This window comes from Nycticebus coucang, chromosome 21, assembly GCF_027406575.1.
Source record: "Nycticebus coucang isolate mNycCou1 chromosome 21, mNycCou1.pri, whole genome shotgun sequence".
Taxonomy (NCBI): Eukaryota; Metazoa; Chordata; class Mammalia; order Primates; family Lorisidae; genus Nycticebus; species Nycticebus coucang.
In genome coordinates, this window is record NC_069800.1 from 41999840 (window position 1) to 42020409 (window position 20570).

General features: G+C 44.0%; 1 protein-coding gene across 3 annotated transcripts in view; it reads right to left on the minus strand.

Moving 5' to 3' along the window:
- The window catches only part of EDEM2 (ER degradation enhancing alpha-mannosidase like protein 2), a 37932-nt gene extending 24733 nt beyond the window's left edge, over window positions 1–13199 (minus strand). The window contains exons 1-7 of one of the 3 annotated variants that reach the window (XM_053573933.1): window positions 13003–13199; window positions 12666–12776; window positions 10310–10349; window positions 8691–8796; window positions 5476–5601; window positions 3296–3507; window positions 842–983 (exon numbers count right to left, since the gene is read on the minus strand). In XM_053573933.1, coding sequence (XP_053429908.1) covers window positions 842–983; window positions 3296–3507; window positions 5476–5601; window positions 8691–8796; window positions 10310–10349; window positions 12666–12776; window positions 13003–13109 — 844 coding nt within the window. In that variant the 5' untranslated portion in view covers window positions 13110–13199. The remainder of the gene's footprint in view (window positions 1–841; window positions 984–3295; window positions 3508–5475; window positions 5602–8690; window positions 8797–10309; window positions 10350–12665; window positions 12777–13002) is intronic. The other 2 variants (XM_053573934.1, XM_053573935.1) reach the window with 2 other exon arrangements.
- Window positions 13200–20570: the final 7371 nt, after the last annotated feature.

Sequence of the window (20570 nt, forward strand, 5' to 3'; positions counted from 1 at the left end):
AGTAGTACTAGTGTCTAAGGCCTAGAGGGTAAGATGTATTTATTCAATAGGAGTCATTCTATTACCTACCTCAGGCAAAGCATTGTGGGAAGTACAAGGATGAATAAGGCATGGATTCTACACTCATTGGGTAAAGCTGACTACCAGAAAGATGCTGGAGGCAGTGCCTGAGGCTCAGTTGGTAAGGCGCCGGCAATATACACCGAGGCTGGCGAGATGGAACCCAGCCAGGGCCAGCTAAAACAACAACAACTGCAACAACAACAACAAAAAAATAGCCAGGTGTTGTGGCAGGTGCATGTAGTCCCAGCTATTTGGGAGGCTGAGGCAAAAGAATCGCTTAAGCCTGAGTTTGAGTTTGCTGTGAGCTGTGACGCCATAGCACTCTACCAAGGGTACCCAGGGCGAAAGCTTGAGACTCTGTCTCAAAAAAAAAAAAAAGAGAAAAGAAAGATGCTGGAGGCTCTAAATTCTGAGGAAGGGTCAAGATACCTCCTGGGAAAGTGTGACATATAGCTGGGCTTTGAAAGGTGAACAGAATTTAGGAAAACAGAAAAAAAGGTATTATAGCCAAGAAAGCACCACATGCAATGGCCATCAGACGAGAAATCCAGAGGCACATACAGAGAACACAGTGTGCTTTCAGTTGGCTCCTGCAGGAAGGCATGAAGATGTATAGTGGGCATCAAGTGGGCAGTGCATGTCCATAATGGCTTTGAATGCAGACTCAGGCATTCAGAACTGATTCTGTAAACAGTTGGGAGCAATTATAAGTTTATAAACAAACTACAGATCAACACCAAAACTCATGGGGAAAGCCCCCTTCCCCTGCCCTTTTTACCTAGGAACATAGCCATGAGCTTCTTATCCTGAAGCAGGATGGCTCCTTTCACCAAGTACTCAAAGTAGGAATCCACGCCAGCCCCGATGCCTGCATCCTGGGCGACCCACTTGCCAGTGAGCACATCGATATGATTGCCGACCTAGGAGAGAGAAACATTATTGCGAGGGAGGGCCCATGGCCCAAGAAGGATCTACCCACCCCTCCTTCCAACTGCCTGGTTAAATGCAAAGCAGGCCCCCCAGTGTGCATCTGTGCAGTGGAGATGCACTCGTGCACATTTATGAGGACTTAATTATACATACTTGAAAAAAAATGAAAAAGAAAATGATACGGAGTGCTTATGTCCTGCCTAGAGTTGAGAGTAAGATGGGAAATGAGAACTTGCTGTTCCCATAATCTGTCTCAAACTTCTCAGCATGTGATCCCAGTATCTGAAGAAACAAGACAAACTATATATTTCCAAAATTTAACTCAAGAAAGATACCCAAGAAGCTGGTAAAACCATTGCTTTTTTTTTTCTTTCTTGAGATAGAGTCTCACTCTGTCGCCCTCTGTAGAATGCTGTGATGTCATCATAGTTTACAGCAACTTCAAACTCTTGGGCTCAAGCGACCCTCTTACCTCAGGCCCCCCTACAGTCAGGACTGCAGGCACCTGCCATTATACCCAACTAGTTTTTCTATTTTTTAGAGATAGGGTGTCGCTCTTGCTCAGTCTGGTGCAGTTGCTTCTTAAGAGAAGAACTAGACAGCTGGGGGACAGGAGCCAAAGGGGACTTCACCAATGTCAGAATTCTTTTTATGATTTTGAAAACATGACTGTAAAGCCTTTTTAAAATAAATGTTTGAAGATTTAAATGCAGAGATGTATTTCATATAACTTCAACTCTCACAGAAGCTGATAACTTCATCTGGTACTCAAAGAAATAGCTAACTGTGTGGTGTTAGTTTGGGCTCCCCCATGAGCACACCCTCAGCAAGGAAGCCTGAAAGGAACTGATGTGGTAGGTGAGTCCTTGGAGACACCAGTAGAGGGGGAAAGGCAGGCAGGAAAAGGAAGGCAGCTCGGATGTGCGCGAACAAGCCAGTGCTCACGGTGGGAACTGGAGTTTAATCCTGCTGGGGAGCACGGGGGGCACGGGGACTCAGCGTAAAGCACCCACCCAAGGGGTGGGGATCTCCAGTGTTTATACACAAACTCCCATCAGTATCTGTCACTGGGTGACAACTGCTTGTAGGTGGCAGTAAGTACTGACTTCCAGTCAAAGGCAAGCAGAGCAGGCTCTGAGTACCAGAGAAGGCTCACGGGAAAAGAGCCACAAGTGACGGCAGTTGGAAGACAGGCCTGAGTGCCTGGGAGTGGTAAAGATTGAGAGGAATGGGCAGGAGCCCAACAGAGTCTACTACGGTTCCAGTGCCGGAGGAAAACCTACCTGCATTGCAACCACTCAGGGACCGGCTATAGTTCTCCAGAGTGACACCTTCTTAAGGAATTTTCAAGGATCCTTCATGCAAGCTTCACTTTTTAAGTGAAGTTCGCACCAGACTTTGTATAAAATGTGCCTTGACCTTAATCGCTTTCAACACAGTCTCCCTAAGTCCTAATGACTCAGCAAAGTAGGTATTAATACATTAATGTTACTGCTAAAGTAAGTGAACCAGAGAAGTTGAGCAACTAGCTCAGAGTCACATAGTTTCATATAGCAAGGCCTGGGCTTGAATCTAGCTCTGACTAACCCCAGTGTTATTTCCTGGATAGCTTTGGCTCGATTACTGTTAGTCTTATTGGATGATCCTGATTAGAAGCTGAAAGCAACCTAGATATCACCTGGCCCCAAATGTGTTCAGTTTCCCTGGGTCACAGGTATTGGAGAAGAAAGGGAAGCTTTGGGGTCTCACCAGTTTGGAAAATGTTGAGATAAGTAAAATTAAGACAGATTTCTTTACTTCAGGATTTCACACCCTTTATCTGCTCATGTTCATGGTAGCTCTCTAAAAATAAGATATTATGTGTGCCCTCCCTTAATTGGCCCAGAATCATTTTTCCATAGACTATCCATTCAGCATCTCTCAGAACTGGAAACGCTGTCTTACAAATACAGACAGACATGAAGAATGAAAGCCAGATGAGCTCATGACCTAAGGTCACTAAGTGAGTCTGAGTCAGGGCCACGACTCCCTAAAAATCAGAGACTCTAAAGGGGTCAAAACTTAACACACGCCCTAATTCCTCCCAGAAAATGTGCTCCCAGGCCTTTTCCCTCTGTGTCAAACTTGAACTGGGGGCTCGGCCTACTTCTAGTGTCCTGAACCCAAATCTTGCACTACTCCCAAGGTCATCCTACGATTCCCTGGGCTGAACTGCACGTTTCTTGCTCAGAGTGCTGGGCCTCATAAGCAGGGACCAAGGTGGCACATTTGACTCAAACAGGAAGGGCGGTAGCCAACCTACCAGCCCAATATCTGACCGGCTCTCCCAGAGGCGCATCAGGGCCACTCTGGCCACATCTTCGAACACGGGGTCACCAGTGAGGCTGCTCAGGGTGGCAAATTCCACAATGAAGGTCCCAATCCCTGCTGTACATGTGACAGGGGTCTCTCCAGGGTTCACACCATGAAGCAAGTTCACCGTTCCATATGGCATGCCAGTGGGGGTCTGAAAGGCTGAACAATCAAAAAATTATGACCCCAGACAGGAGTGGGGGGGTAGGAAAAGTTTAATACAGGCTCAAAGCCTGAGACCTTAGGTAGCACTCTCTTCTTCTTCTCCTGGGTGATCTGCTAGAGTCTGAGCCAGAGAAGCATAGATGTCATACCTGGAGGCCCTCAGCAGCCACCTAACCCAGATGCTGTCAAACACTGCTCTACATGACCCTCAGACTCCTGCCCTGATGAGGGTCACGGAATGGGCTATGCTCCAAGTTGTCACATTGCACACTCACTCACTTTAGCTAGCTTTTCTCTTACTCTGTACCTTTGGAGGCCAGGCAGGTGGCTTTGTGTGAGTCAGGATGTAAGCTCCCAGAGTGGCGGGGCCTGTGGCACATGAGGAAAGCATGCCTTGTATGAAGCCGTTCTCAGGCTTTCAGAAACAGCCTTCTGGCCAAAAAAAACATATCTGCAGATCCTAAGCAGTCCCAGAAGAACCAGAGAGACCCTGAGACCCCTGCTTTAAACACAGAGTTCAGGGGCTAAGTTATTCAAAAAGAAAAAAAAAATGATGTAAACCACTAAAGCCATTGACACAGTCCAAACCTCAACTTACAACTAGGGAAAACCTAGTAAGTTCTTCTTCCAACGCTCATATAGACAAAATAGAGCTGAGATGAAAACACCTGCCGTGTGGCCGCCCTGAACTCCAGACCAATCCTCTGCCCACCCCACCCTCCTACCTCCTGAGTCAAGACAAGAACCCAAACAACCAGCCAGGGGCAGAGATTTCCTCTCTATGCCAAAAGGTCAAACAACTCCAGAGCAGCCTGTGTGTCACCAAATGGAATAAAGTTGTTCAAATTTCCAAAACCACAGAGTCCAGCAACTTTGTCTGCTAGAGACAAAAAAAACTTGTTCTCTGGCAGGCACTGGGGGGTGGCAAGCAAGGAGAATGCAAGTCACCACCTGGAAGGGCTCTAAGGAGTATCTCGGAAAATTCAGGCGGTATTAAAAAGAAGGGGAGTGACGGAATCCTATATTTTGACCTTTTCTTAAATGACCTAAATAAATAAGTATATAAATAAATAAATAAGCAGCCAGGCAGAGTTTCCACTAGGGATAAATCACACAGGACATGACGTTTGCATGAGCAAGACCCGAACTGGCTCTCTTGCTCTCCTCAGCTCACCCCAAGGATGAGAGGCCAGTGCTGTGTGAGGAGGACAAATGAGGAAGAAGGCTGAGAGGCTGGCAGGAAGCACATGGTGACGTGTGTGTATACGAGTGGCCCTCAGAGCCTCTGCCACACCCTGCAGGGAACACGGTGTCCTGCTGATGCGCCTGTGCCAGGCCTTACTGTCCCGCTGGACAACACCACAGAGGTGTGGCCTACAGGCTTGGATGCAACTTAGCCACGAAACAAATCCCTCTCGTTGCAATAGTATTTGAGGTTCTCTGAGCAGTTTCTCCTTACTGACCTCATTTTAGCCTCCTCAAAACTCAGCATGGTAGGGAAGGGGAAATTATGAAGCCCCATGGGATGGATGAAGAAACTGGATTGTGGAGAAGAAAAACGGCTTTGTCAAGATGTTGGCTGGCAGAGGCAAGTCTAGAATCCAGGGCACCTTGTACTCACACCAAGCCTTTTTCCTAGGTTTCTATTATTCTTGCAGTGGAATCATATTAGTCCCAGGAGGGGACAAAGGGGCTCATTCAAAATGAGGGCAAAGGCCCCAACCTGCCAAGCTAGCCTTTAGTCTACCACTGCAAACAACAAGGTCAGCTCATCCATCCTAGGCCAGGGCCACAGTAGCCCCTTAAATGCCCAGGCTCTTTCCATGGTAGGTGCGTATGGGTAGGAATACCAAGTATTTGAGTGAGAAACATAAGGAACCATTTCAGCCTTGCCACTCTCATCTTCAGCCAAGGAAGCAGGCCCTACTGAGCTTCATCTCTCCATCATCTCAGAGTGGGTCTTACCTGGCAGGAGTTTCCGAGCTGCCTCCTCAGCCATCCTCAGGAGAGGTCCAGAACAGGGCCATCCAGCCTCCACTTCAACACCAGCCTTCTTCGATAGCAGATGAGCAGAAAGGAGGCCTCCTACCACTGCAGATGGTACAAAGAACAACTGTCACAGTCCCAAGGACCAGGCTTGCCCTTGTGCAAATTAAAACTAAACACTTTGCTTAACGCTCTATTGGGGACACTCACTGGGAAGGTCCTAGAGCCACCTACTAAAAGAAGAGTCCCTTAATCCCATATATTTGCAGAGTGTCGAGTTTACAGTTCTTTCTTTTGGTGGATCCCAAGAATAATAGCTATGATTTTTAAGTCCCTATGGTATACCAAGCACTAGGTACTACTGCCTCCTCCTCTGATGCAAAGAGTGAGGCTCAGGAAGTAAAGTGCCTTGGCCTGGTCACCCATCTAGTAGGTGGTAGGGCTGGGTCTGTCTGATTCCAAAGTCCACGTTCACTTACTTTGTCTCCCCATCACCTTTCACATCTGGGGGAAGGAGTAATTATTATCCTCATTTTACTAATTTATCTATTGCAATTCATTATGCAATACTTAGAACCTACAAACAGACCCAAAGGTCTTATATCTGGAGGAAATATGGCTAAATAGACATCCTAAATGGCCCTGTCACTGAAAACAACTGGTGACCTTAAGTTTCCATCATCCCCTCCTTCTAAGACGGAGATTAGGAAACAAAGGCAGGACTGCCTCAAGTGGGAATTGGAAAGAAGGTCTCTACATAAAGTTGGGAAAGAATCATATATTCTGTGTAAGGATGAATTAAATATAAACACTACATAATTCCTCTAGTGTACAGTAGGGACAACTGCATGCCTCAAATTTTGGTGCCAAAGGGATGAAGAAAAAAATTTTCCTGAGAATTAATAACTATAAGCTGGTATTTATTAAGTTTTACTGTCTGAGGGGCTGGGTGCGGTGGCTCATGCCTATAATCCTGGCATTCTGGGAGGCTGAAGTGGATGTATTGCTTGAACTCAGGTGTTCAAGACCAGCTTGAGCAACAGCGAGACCTCATCTCTAAACAGCCAGGCATTGTGGCAGGAGCCAGTAGTCCCAGCTACTCGGGAGGCTGAGGCAAGAGGATCACTTGAATCCAAGAGTTTGAGGTTGCTGTGAGCTATGATGCCATAGCACTCTACCAAGGGCAACAAAATGAGACTCTATATATAAAAGTTTTGGGCAGCGCCTGTGGCTCAAGGAGTAGGGCGCCAGTCCCATATGCCGGAGGTGGCGGGTTCAAACCCAGCCCCGGCCAAAAAAAAAAAAAAAGAAAAGTTTTATTGTCTGAATGTACACTACCAAAATAGTTTAGAAACCTTGTAACTTGAGCATAATGTGGGCTTTGGTGGTAGTGCCTCCAAGCCACATGGCAGAAGTAAACATAAAGGTATCTGGAAGAATTCACCTTCAATCCCTTCTCAATCAATCCCACAGATAAAGACTAGTAAATGAGCATACAGGTTTAAAAAAATCACAAAACATACAAGGAAACAAAGCATTATGACTAAGAGCCAGTAGAATGACAGAACAAGATCTACTAATTCCAGGTATTGAAATGATCAAACAGAATAGAAAATAATTATGTGCAGCATGGGTGTGCAACCAGCAGCCTTGGGCTGTGTGCTGATTTTGTGAGGATTTTTTTTGTTTATCTGTGGTGTCTAATCTCATGAAAAGTATGCACGGACTTCGTTTTTGCTCATCAGCTTTCCACAGTGTTTGTGTGTTTACTGGGTGGCCCAAGTCAACTCTTATTCTTCTAATGTCAGCAGAAAAGAAAAAAGGTTGAATACCCCGAATTAAAGAGGCTCACACCTATAATCCTAACATTCTGGGAGGCCAAAGCCAGAAGATAGCTCAAGCTCAGGAGTTCAAGACCAGCCTGAGCAAGAGCAAGACCTTGTCTCTACTAAAAATAGAAAAATTAGCAAGGTACGATCACAGGCACCTATAGTCCCAGCTACTTGGAGGCTGAGGCAGGAGGATTGCTTGAACCCAGGAGTGTGAGGTTGCTGTGAGCTAGGCTGATGCACAGCACTCTACAGTAAATGTAAATGGATCAAATTCCTCAGCTAGAAGAAAAAAAAGTCAGAATTGATAAAATAACTATTTATAAAAGATATATCTAATCATAGATTACAAAGATTGAAAGTAAAAGGGTAGAAAAAGATTCCCTGGGCAAATATTAACCAAAAGAAAGCTGGTAAAAATTATTCATATCAAAGATGAGGATGACTTTCAATTACAGATGACAAATCAGACTCAGAAGTTGTAAGATGCAGGAACCAAATGTCCCTCTGTTCTCTTCTCTTTTTTAAACTTTTATGTATAAACTTTTATGAACACAAGTTTTATTGCCAAAAACATACAAAATAAGGGGGAAAACAGAACTCTGCCATCCAGAGGTGACAGTGGTAAAGCCAGTGGCCTAGAGTTTTACTGCAAAAAAGGAATGTGGTAGCTTCACAAGAGTCTTTGAAAGTCTACTAAAAATATTGATTCTAGGATCCAACTTGAAGATTACAATCCATTAAACTTAGGGTGGAAGCTGGACATGTGAATTTTTTAAAAGGTCCCAGGTAGTTCGTACAGGCAGCAAAGTTTGGAAACGTGTGTTTCCAAAGACTTGCCCTGTCCAATACAATAATCACCAATTACACAAGACTATTTAAGTTTAAAATCATTAAAATTAAATGAAATTAAAAATTCAGTTCCTCAGTCACAGTAAATTCATTTCAAATGCTCAATAGCCCATGTGGTCAGTGGCTACCATACTGGTCAACGTAAATATAAAACACTTCCATCATTTCAAAAAATTCTATTGGACAGAAAATAAGTTCCATGAAGGCAGAAATTATATCTTTCTTATTCATAACTGTATGTCTAGCACCAAATATATATTAAATATGTAAGTAATCCTGGCATATTTCTTTCCAGTCTTTTCTCTAACCCCCTGTTCACATTCATGTCTGAAATTGATGGGGGATCCTGAGACCTCTCCACCCCATCCTCTAAGAGGAAAAAAGAGCTCTGTCAACCACAGGTTTTAGCCAAGTGACCTGGCAAGGCTCTTAAGATCCTATCTACCTCTTTCTGGTTTATACAGAGGCAACTCTACACTTTTTTTCCCAAAGGCCCTAGAGGATAGCCCTTACCTCGAATGTTAGTTTCAAACACAGAAGCGTTCACATCGATATCAAAGTCCACATTGTCCTGGAGCACGTCAACTACTCTTTGGAATTCTGAGACATTCCCCAAAATCTAGAAGGAAAAGAGACCTGACAATGAAGCCCGAGGCACTGAAGATGCTGAATTCAGACTCTGGGATCCTATGCTGGTGCAATCCTCACTTACTCGAGACTTCCAGTTTCTGTCCTAGGATTGGTGACAGAATAAGGAAACACTGAGAGGCTGGGCACGGTGGCACACACTTATAATCCTAGCACTCTGGGAGGCTGAAGCCGGTGGATTGCCTGAGCTCAGGAGCTCAAGACCATCCTGAGCAAGAGCAAGACCCTGTCTCTAAAACATAGCCAGGCACTGTAGAAGGCACCTGTAGTCCCAGCTACTTGGGAGGCTGAGACAAAGAGGATCATTTGAGCCCAAGGTTTGAGGTTGCTATGTGCTATGACACCATGGCATTCTACCAAGGGTGACAAAGTGAGACTGTCTCAATAAAAACAAACAAACACACTGAGAGCTAGAAATCACCCAGAGGCCCAATATGAAGAGATCACCTCCCTACCAATTCAAGAGTCATTCTGTAGCCAATTTCATGTCTGAAATTGATGGGGGATCCTGAGACCTCTCCACCCCATCCTCTAAGAGGATGAATAATGCTGACTACATAAGGAGTCTTGGTCAGAGTTTACAATGGATATCAGTTGTTTTTAAATCTCTCTTGTCATATTTAACCTTGGTTGGCCCATACTGATTCACTCCCGACCGTCTTTACCCCTGTGGCCTCCCAGCATAGAGGCTGGAAATCCAGTGCTTGCTTTCTCTGCTTCCTTTGCTGCTAGAGGTGATTATGTTACCCAGTCAGTTCTGACCCTTGAAAAGTCTACGGGGACACTTCCAGAAATGCTTCTGCTTTCCTAATAAAAAAGGACAAACACAGCTGACATGGCTTTTACTTTTGCTTCCTTGAATACAGACTCAATTTCTAGAACTGTGGCAGCTATTTTAAACCATGAGGTACTAAGCAGGAGAGCAAAAGCCAAAATTCTAATGTAAAGCTACAAAGAGCCAGGTTTCTGATGGCAGAGTTGAGTTGCTGACCCAATGCTAGAAATTACCTCCAGGCTTTCTTTTACTTGAGAAAATAAACCCTCTTTTTAAAAATCATCAGCCAAATGTAATCTTCATACTTTTTCTTCTAATTTTAGCACCTCAATTTTCCCTTGAGCAATCACCTTTCTCCCACAATCATTCCTGTAGTTATCAATAAACTTGGCCATTAACATGTAAGCCTCTAAAAATAGGAGGATGTCAAAGTCTCTGTATCCCACACGGTTATACAAGCCTATAATAGTTCCCTGTACTTACCAGATCCTCTATAAATGTTCGCTAAATAAATGAACCTGAATAAGTTGGAATTTATCATTTTCTCCATCTAGCTAGGCAACAGAGCCCGATGGTTCAGAATCATCATGAGATGAAAACCAAAGGCCTCAGAGAGGAATTCATTTTTCACCCACAGTCAAGCTGCCAAAAGAGGAAGACTGTTGGTTATGCAATGGTGAGAAGGAAACAGAATAGATGAGATACTTACCAGCAAGGTATCCAAAGCATCAATTAGAGTCAGAGAAAAACTGTAAAAAGACAGAAATTCCAGCTGCTTAGTAAGAAAACCAAACACCAGACAATATGGCTGCCCTAGATCAAATTTCCCCCAAACGAAGTGAGGCACAGTGATGCCTTTGCCAGTTCCGCTTACAGTCACAACAGAGAAGCCATAGCAAAAATTGCTAGGATCCTCTGACCTGCTTACTTAATGCATCTGGGAGGGTGGGCTGAAGTAGCTCAATTGTAATTAAACACATCACTTGTATTCTCTGGCATTCTTCTCTGCTATGGAGGCAACATAAGACTGTAGCTAAGTGCACAGGTCTTTCTTTCTTTTTTTTTTTTTGAAATAGAGTCTCACTATGTCACCCTCAGTAGAGTGCTATGGCATCACAGCTCACAGCAACCCCAAACTTTGGGCTTAAGCAATTCTCTTGCCTCAGCCTCCCAAGTAGCTGGGACTACAGGTGCCTGCCACAATGCCCAGCTATTTTTTTGGTTGTAGTTGTCATTGTTGTTTGGCAGGCCAGGGTTGGGTTTGAACCCGCCAGCTCCAGTATATGTGGCTGGCACCCTAGCCGCTGAGCTACAGGCGCCGGACCAAGAACACAGGTCTTTCAGCAATTCTACATCTAGGAATTTACCCTACAGCACCCAGAGTAGTTCGAGAACGCTTGTGGCATTACTGCTTAGAACAGCAAAAGGCTGGAGATAACCCAAATGTCCACCCACTGAATATCGTTTTTACCACTGAGGTAAAAACAATGCAAAACTATGAAGTTACGGGCAGTACCTGTGGCTCAGTCGGTAAGGCGCCAGCCCCATATACCGAGGGTGGCGGGTTCAAACCCGGCCCCAGCCAAACTGCAACCAAAAAATAGCCGGGCGTTGTGGCGGGTGCCTGTAGTCCCAGCTACTCGGGAGGCTGAGGCAAGAGAATCACTTAAGCCCAGGAGTTGGAGGTTGCTGTGAGCTGTGTGAGGCCACGGCACTCTACTGAGGGCCATAAAGTGAGACTCTGTCTCTACAAAAAAAAAAAAAAAAAACTATAAAGTTACAAAAAATATTTTAACAAGCATTCTATGTGCTGATGGAAAGATAGCTGAATTATGTTATCAGGTGAAAAAGATAGGATACAGATTAGGTGACATAGTACACATATGTTTCTACTTGAACTTCAGAAGGAGACATATACTGACAAAAAGCAGATAAGCAGTCGTTAGGGTCAGTGGTGGCGGATGGGTTAACTATAAAGGGACACAAGGGAACTTTTTAGGGCGACAGAGTGTTCTATATCTTGACTGATGGTGCTTACTACACACTTGAAACAAGCATATTTTGTTATATGTAAACTATATCTTTTATAAGTTCATTTTAAAAAGATACACATATATAGTATAATGGTATAAACTGAGAATATTTTTAGAAATATACATAGGGAAGTTAATGGTCAGAGTTCTTGCATATGGAAGATATTTATTGTATATGAGTTTGTAGTTATTTTATTGTATATGATTTTGTACTACTTGAATTTGCCATTTGTTTGTAAGTACTTTTTTCCAAGCTAAAACACAGCCAGCACAAGTTCTAAGTTTACTTCTTCAGTCCTTAGCATTCTCATTTGTATTAATAAAACGGGGATAATGGCACCACTCCTAGGAGTGGTAAGAGAATCTAAGGAGATGACACAATAAAACCCTTAGCACAGTGTTCAATCAACGCCTAAGGCAATTATTTTTCAAACAGCAAGGAACAAGAGAGAGAATTCCAGCTCTCCTCGATTTTGTTGTCTAGTGGAAATGAGAAAAATAAACCAGTAAATAAGTTGATTGATAGTACCAGAGAGTAAGAAGTGCTACAAAGAAAATAAAACAGGTGACTTGTAAGAGTGACTGAAAGGGGCTGGGTGGTCAGGAAAGCTGATTCTGAGGAGGTGACATACTGAGCTGAGTTATAACAGACAAGAAGTAGCCAGTGAAATGAGGATAATGAGTGTTTCAATCACAGGAACAAAGATTTAGGGGAATGCCACACCTCCTACTGGACCTGTTTGCCCACCCATAAAAGAAAGTGGTTGGGTTCCTTGGGGCTCTTGGAGCCCCTCCAGGATGTCTTGTTACACCTGGATATTTGCCTACATCCCTCCAGCTGCTGCCCATTACTGCTGGGGCTGAGCCCAAGCCCGGAGGTCCAGCCCACCAGATTGGCTGAGTGGATGCTGGGGGTGCTGGCATGAAATGGGGGGAGCGGGGCCCTGGCTTGAGTACGAAGTTTCCTGAACCGACGAAGCCACCAGCCCCTGCTGACCCACCCGTCCGCCTAGGCCCCTCACAGCGCACTACCTGCCCCAGGTGTCGTGCCCGTCACAGGTGAGAGGTCGAAGCTCATCGAAAGGAAAGGCATTTTCCAGGTAGCTGTCGTAGGCGTGGTAGAACATGGCCTTGACTCGCTCTCTGAGTGGGGGACAATAAATAAAGTATGGGGGCAAAACTCAAAACCAGGCGGGGGAAAGAACAAGAAATAGGGCGGAAAGTGGGAATCACCAGCTGATATCTATCTGGGGCCCACCGGCGGGGTCCGAGCGAGTCAGGGTAAAGGTTCTGGGATGGACTTAAAGGGAAGGGACCCAGTCCGTGCTTCCCATTTCCCAGCCAAGGGCGGGAGCCCAGCCCCCTTCACCTGTAGTGGGCGGGATCCGGTGCGGTGCCGTCGGGACCTGGCGCACCATGGTGCAGAGGGAGCAGCGCGCACAGGAAGCCTAGCGGAATGAACAGCTGGAAAGGCATAGAGCTCTAGTCCCGTCACCGCCGCCGCAGCAGCAGCCACCACTGCCACCCGCTCATCCTGGGAGCTCAAAGCGTTCTTCCGGGGAGCCTCACCACTGCGGCTGCGCACTGGGAAATCACCGCCTCACTTCCGGACTACAAGCCCCAGAATGCAATGGGTGGCGGAACACGGGGAAAGAGTGTCTGGGCACGTGTAATTTACCAAGCATAAATCAACGTGGCTCAAAGACAGTGGCTGTTACTGCTGTTGTTATTAATCTCTTAATAATAACAGCGGTTTTTAAGCACTTGTTGCGTATTAAAAGTGTGTAGAGCATTTAAAATGCATTATCTCCTTTGTTTCTTTCAACCACCTTATTAAGCGCGAGGGCAGGGACCAGCAGGGGCTCAGTATTTGTGGAGTGGACGTATGTGAAGGTGGATGAATGAAAGATGTTCAACCTTTATCGTTATTAGAGATAATTGAGTTTCCCAAACACGTTCTTATTTGCCCCAAACTTCCATTCTTGAGGTTTCCTGAAATCTGACCATTTTAGGAATCCATGAATGCATAATGTTCCTCTTCTCCCTCTTTGGGATGTGGTCACATTATCATGGACCCTTCAGTTTTTACCCCAATCCAGAAGCTTGGCCTCCCCATCCTCAGAATTATCTCAGTGGCAGCAGCCCTGTTGTGTCCCAGGTGAGATGAAATGCACTATAGCTTTGAAAAGATTTGAGATCCGTTTCCCCCATTTCCCTTCTTTCACATTCTTAGAGTTTGGTCAGCACCTTAGACCATAGCAACACCCATCACTTTGGTCAATGTGACATGCGGTAGTACTGACCCTGGATTTGAAGTCAGATCTTGGCTTCCATCAATTACTACTCTACCACTTGTATACAATCTGTGTATTAACCCTGGTGGGGCAAGAATCTCTCATCTGGGTCCAGTATCCTCATCTATAAAATGAGGGGTTTGAACAAATGGATCTCAGAAATCTTTTTCACTTGAGCTTTCTATGATCCTAGGATTGGCCATCTCCTCTTTGTTGAAAAAGTCAGATAGAACTGGCAGCTCAATTTCTCCAGCTGGAATGCAGGCAGGCTTCATCTCTTTTGGTCCAGCATCCTTGAAAATATCCCTTAGAGGGAACACTTCTGCACTGCTGGTGGGAATGCAAATTAATATGTTCCTTTTGGAAAGATGTTTGGAGATCACTTAGGGATCTAAAAATAGACCTGCCATTTGATCCTTCAATTCCTCTACTAGGTATATATCCAGAAGACCAAAAACCACATTATAACAAGTATATTTGCACCAGAATGTTTATTGCAGCCCAATTCATAATTGCTAAGTCATGGAAGAAGCCCAAGTGCCCATCAACCCATGAATGGATCAATAAATTGTGGTATATGTACACCATGGAATATTATGCAGCCTTAAAAAAGATGGAGACTTCACCTCTTTCATGTTTACATGGATGGAGCTGGAACATATTCTTCTTAGCAAAGTACCTCAAGAATGGAAGAAAAAGTATCCCATGTACTCAGCCCTACTATGAAACCAATTTATAGCTTTCATATGAAAGCTATAACCCAACTATAGCCCAAGAAGAGGGGAAAAGAAGAGAGGGAGGGGAGGGAAGGGGCGCAGACAGTAGAGGGAGGGTAATTGGTGGGAACACATTTACAGTGCATTTTACAAGGGTATATGTTAAATTTACTAATTGTAGAGTATAAATGTCTGAATACAGTAACTAAGAAAATGCGGTGAAGGCTATGTTAACCAGTTTGATGAAAATATTTCAAATTGTATATAAAACCAGCACATTGTACCCCATGATCACATTAATGTACACAGCTATGGTTTAAAAAGAAAGAAAAGAAAAGAAAAAAGTAAAAAAAAAAAAAAAGGCAAATAATAACAACATCCAGAAAAAAAGAAAAAGAAAAAAATATATCCCTTAGGCATCTCAAAATGCCATCAGTCAATATGAGAATTCAATCCCCCAACTTCACCCAAAGAGACTGAGGTACTATGTGGATAGCACAGAGGCTAAAAGTGTGAACTTTAGATTTGGGCTGACCTGAGTTGGAATATTATCTCCATTGCCCATTAAGAGTGTGACACCCCCCCACTTTTTTCTCTGAGTCTCATTTTTCTAATCTGTAAAATATGAAAGACATTAGTGTCTTCCTAATAGGATTATGAGGATTCAGCAAGCTGTTATATGCAAACTTCTTGTTAAAGTGTCTGGCAAAGGAAATAGTAAATATTAGGATGTTTTTGGAAATTCTTCTTGGAGCTGCCAGATGGAAGGGAACCAAGATGGCAGGATAATACAGGAGCACTGTATTAGTGACTACTGCAAAAATTACACAAACATGGTGGCTTTAAGCAACAGAAATTTATTCCCTTACAGGTCAGGAGGCCAGAAGCCTGAAATCAGTTTCACAGGGCCAAAATCAAGTTTTGGAGGCCGTGTTCCCTCCAAAAGGTCTAAGGAGAATCAGTTCCAGTTTCTCCAAGACTATTGGTATTCCTTGGTTTTGGCTGTATCACCCCAGTTTCTGCCTCTTTTCTTCATGTCACCTCCTCCTCTGTGGGTATGTGTCACTATTTCCCTTTGCTTCTTTCTTATAAGGACATTAGTGATTGCATTTAGGACCCACCTGGGTGATACAGGATAATGTTATATCTTAAGACCCTTTATCACATTACAAATGACACTTTTTCCAAATAGGGTAACATTTACAGGTTCCAGAGATTAGGACCTGGGTTTTGGGGGGCCATTTTTCAGTTTAGCACAGGCACAAAGTATTTTTTATGTCTGGGCCCTTCCCTGTAATGAAACTCACACTGGCCTAATTATCCTTCTCCATATTACAAATCCTATTGCTTACCTGTTTGTCTCCCATTCAAAACTCTCATGTGGATAAGTGTTTGCAGGTTGCCTGGATTTAGTAATGATAGGTCTCTCTTTATGAGCAAGATTGAAATACTTGTAATTATTTTTCCCTGTTTTTTTCTAGCTTGATGAAAATGTACATCTTCCACAGTCACAGAACAAATAAAACCACGACTTACATTATCACAATTCCTGTGACTGATTTCTTAGTTCTCTAATGAGGGAAAGAAATGTTCTTTTGTACCCTCTGAAAAGCATTAGGACTCTTCCTTCCTAGCTTTGCCTCTCTGTGTTTATGACATTGGATTCTGGGAGGTGATAGTATACCAGTGAAATGTCAAACTTGAATATTTACCGGTGAAGAAACTCAGAGTTAGCTGCCTAACCTCTCTGAGACTCAATTTCCTGATTTCAAATGCAGAGATTGATAATATCATAAAGGATTTCTGGGGCTTAAGTGGGATAATACAGGTGAACATTCTCAGCATGGTGACTTGTACATATTAAGTTCTTGATAAATATTAGTTCTCTTCCATGCCTCTCCCAACTCCTCCTTTCTTAAAAAGGAGGCTGATTATTTATTAATTCCATTCACTGAGCATTTGCCCATAGTAATCCAGGGTGTTACGGGAAATTCCTATTCTCAAGAGTTTGAGGCATAATACTGGGCGTATAATTGAGATTCCAAAATAATCAAGCCACAATCCTTTCCCTTGAATTGCTTGCAAGTTTGATAGAAAGGAAAGGAAAGATATTAATTGGAGAACACTTGGAATCATAGTGTTCAAGTCTTCCTGTGGGTGAATGGTGAATACAGATTGGAGGGTGCTCTGATCACATCAATACCTGAGAGTCGTTCAACTCTGTGCTGAGTGGAGGCAAGCCTTGGACTGGTGGTCAGAAGCCCATGGTTCTGTTACTGGTTTTGCCATGTCTCTGTGTAATCTTAGGCAAGTCACTTTCCCTTTTGGAAATCCAGTTTCCATATCTGGAAAATGAAAAAGTGGGACTACCTCTTAGCATAAGAAAAATATTAACATATTGCAAAGAGTTATTGCAAAAAATCAGAAAACATAATTTGTCCAGGTGCAGTGGTTCACACCTAAAATCCTAGCACCTTGGCAGTCTGAGGCAGGAGGATCCCTTGAGCTCAGGAGTTCAAGATCAGCCTAAGCAAGAGCGAGACATGTCTTTACTAAAAATAGAAAAATTAACTGGGTGTGGTGGTACACACTTTTAATCACAACTACTGAATAGGCTGAGGTAGGAGGATGGCTTGAGCCCAAGAGTTTGAGGTTGCTGTGAGCCAGGGTGACATTACTGTACTCTACCTGGGGCAACAGAGTGAGAGTATGTCTCAACTAAAAAAAAAGAAAGCAGAATTTCATTCATACCTACTGCAGAAACTTCCCCCAAAAATCATCTATCATGCAGAATAAAGCTGCAGGACAACAATCCAGAAGAAATTTGACTATGTGGCAACTGTACAAGATGGAGGAGGAGAAGGGAAAGGAGACGGAGGAGGGAGACAAGGAGGAGAAGGAGAAAATAGTCACTGTATTGGTGACAGCAAGCATTTATATAGCAATTATATGTTCCACGTGCTCTTATTTATATTTTACATGCATCAAAGCCAACCACACCCTCTGAAATAGTATTATTATCACCATTTTACAGGTCAAAAATTGAAGTACAGATTTTTTTTTTTTTTGAGACAAAGTGCTGTGGCATCATAGCTCACAGCAACCTCAAACTCTTGGACTGAAGCAATCCTCTGGCCTTAGCCTCCCACGTAGCTGGGACTTCAGGTGCTTGCCACACGCCTGGCTATGAAATACAGGTTTTAGGGCAGCACCTATGGTTTGGTGGGTAGGGCACTGGCCCCATATACCGAGGGTGGTGGGTTCCAACCCAGCCCCAGCCAAACTGCAACAACAATAACAACAAAAATAGCTGGGTTGGCTTGGCGCCCTTGGCTCAAGCGGCTAAGGTGCCAGCCACATACACCTGAGCTGGCAGGTTAGAATCCAGCCCAGGCCTGCCAAACAACAATGACGGCTGCAACCAAAGAAAATAGCCGGGCGTTGTGGCGGGTGCCTGTAGTCCCAGCTACTTGGGAGGCAGAGGCAGGAGAATTGCTTGAGCCCAGAGCTGTGATGCCACGGCACTCTACTCAGGGCAAAAGCTTGAGGCTCTGTCTCAAAAAAAAAAAAAAATAGCTGGGTGTTGTGGCAGGTGCCTGTAGTTCCAGCTACTTGGGAGGCTGAGGCAGGAGAATCACCTAAGCCCAGGAGTTGACGGTTGCTGTGAGCTGTGACACCACAGAACTCTACCGAGGGCGATAAAGTGAGATTCTATCTCAAAAAAAAAAAGAAAAGAAAAGAAATACAGGTTTTAAAAACTGAAGAGAGGGCGGCACCCGTAGCCCAGTGGAGGGCACCGGCCACATACACCGAGGCTGGAAGGTTGGAACCCGGCCCCGGCCTGCTAAAACAACAATGGCAACTGCAACAAAAAAAATAGCCAGGCATTATGGCGGGTGCCTGTTGTCCCAGCTGCTTGAGAGGCTGAGGCAAGAGAATTGCTTAAGCCCAAGAGTTTGAGGTTGCTGTGACTTGTGATGCCATGGCACTCTACCCAGGGCAAGAGCTTGAGACTGTCTCCAAAAAAAAAAAAAAAAAAAAATTGGAGAGAGATTCACTAATTTCATCAACATCTCATACCTAATAAAGGATAGAGCCAAGATTCAGAGCCTGTCTCTACCCCATTAATGGAAACAAGGACAAATGTACAAATAAAGAGCTATAACCACAGAACCAGCCCGATCTAATTCAACTTTGTGTAATAAAATGGTGGGTTGTTTTTTTAGTTGCTGGGGCCCCCAGGTGCATGTTATATAACTGGAGCCTTGATGAACCTAGTACGCAACCATGGGTGGAACTCAAGTGCTCAGACCTTGGAACACAGGCCAAATTAAAAAGTGAACACCCCATGGTATGATACATGAGCCAATCATAGCTAGCCCTGGCATCACCCCAAGGCATGACCCAGCCAGATCATGCTTCCCTGTGTTCCTTCATGGCAAGGTTCACTCAGACCTCACTTCATTACCCTCTGCCTATGAAACCTGCCCCAGGTATCGATGTGATTTGAGTGCCCTCCAAATTGTCAGGGAGACAAATTTGTGGCTAACTCCTATCTCCTTATTTGTCAGCCTTGTTATAAACTTTCTTCCCTAAAAAAAGAAGCTGCGCTTTAGTGTTTGATTTTTCCATTACTCAGGCAAACAGATCCACTTCATTTCGGTAACAAAGCCAATAAGGAATTATAAAGGGGAATCTGGTCAGCTTCCGCAGTGTCCTCTAACTTGAACATCATGTGATTTGAAGGTCCATATTTCCTTCCTTTTTCCTGGAAAATCAGAGGAAAAGCTCAATTCCCTGAAGTTGGAAGCCCAGGCATTTTAGATCCCCTTTAGCTGAGTACTACCTTTTTTCTTTTCTTTTTTTTTTTTTCAGTTTGGCCAGGGTCAGGTTTGAACCCACCACCTCTGGTATATGGGGCCAGTACCCTACTTCTTTGAGCCACAGGGGCTGCCCAGGCTGAGTACTACTTTTGGCAGGGAAGTATCTGGTAATACTTTTTCTAGCATCTAGAAGTCATTTGGTTCAAGTGGTTTCTCCCATCTCCCAGAGTAGAGCTTGCACACTGCATACTTCTGAACTGCCAAGAAACAACTTGTTCATTCCTGGAACATTTCCCATCTGTTGCTTTGTGGAAATGCTTGTATTTCCCTCATGCTCAGCACATCCAAATATTTGGATCAATGACTCCCTGGTCAAAGCCCCAGATCGTGTTTTTAAATGCTCACATTCCAAGTGATCTTGAATCTGTGGCTAAATCTACCACTGAATTAGCCACTTAAAAAAGGTTAAGATGCACAAGTCCACGATGCTGGATGGCATCAAAAACTCAAGATTTTGGAAAAAGCTTGTGGGCTTGCATTGGGGGTGGGAAGGGAACAAAATGTGTGTACTTCTTTAATTTGGATATAGGCATCTGAGAGATGCTGTTATTTTCTGTGTTTTAATTGTTGTGCCTTTGAGTTAAACTGCATTTTTGTCTTTTGGTTGAAATTTGAAATGTACTGTCCCAATATTTCAATTATAATAAAATTAAAAAAAAAAAAGGTTAAGAAGGTAAATTTTTGTTTTGTTTTGTTTTTTTGAGACAGAGTCTCACTTTGTTGCTGTTGGTAGAGTGCTATGGTGTCACAGCTCACAGTAACCTCAAACTCTTGGGTTTAAGCGATTCTCTTGTCTCAGCCTCCTAAGTAGCTGGGACTACAAGCGCCCGCCACAACACCTGGCAATTTTTTAGAGACAGGGTCTTGCTCTTACTCAGGCTGGTCTCGAACTTGTGAGCTCAGGGCAATCCACCCACCTCGGCCTCCGAGAATGCTAGGATTACAGACGTGAGCCACCGCACCTGGTCTAAGATGGTACATTTTGTTATGTGTATTTTACCACATTTTTTAAAAATTAAAAGGTGGAAAAAATAAATGAAGTGT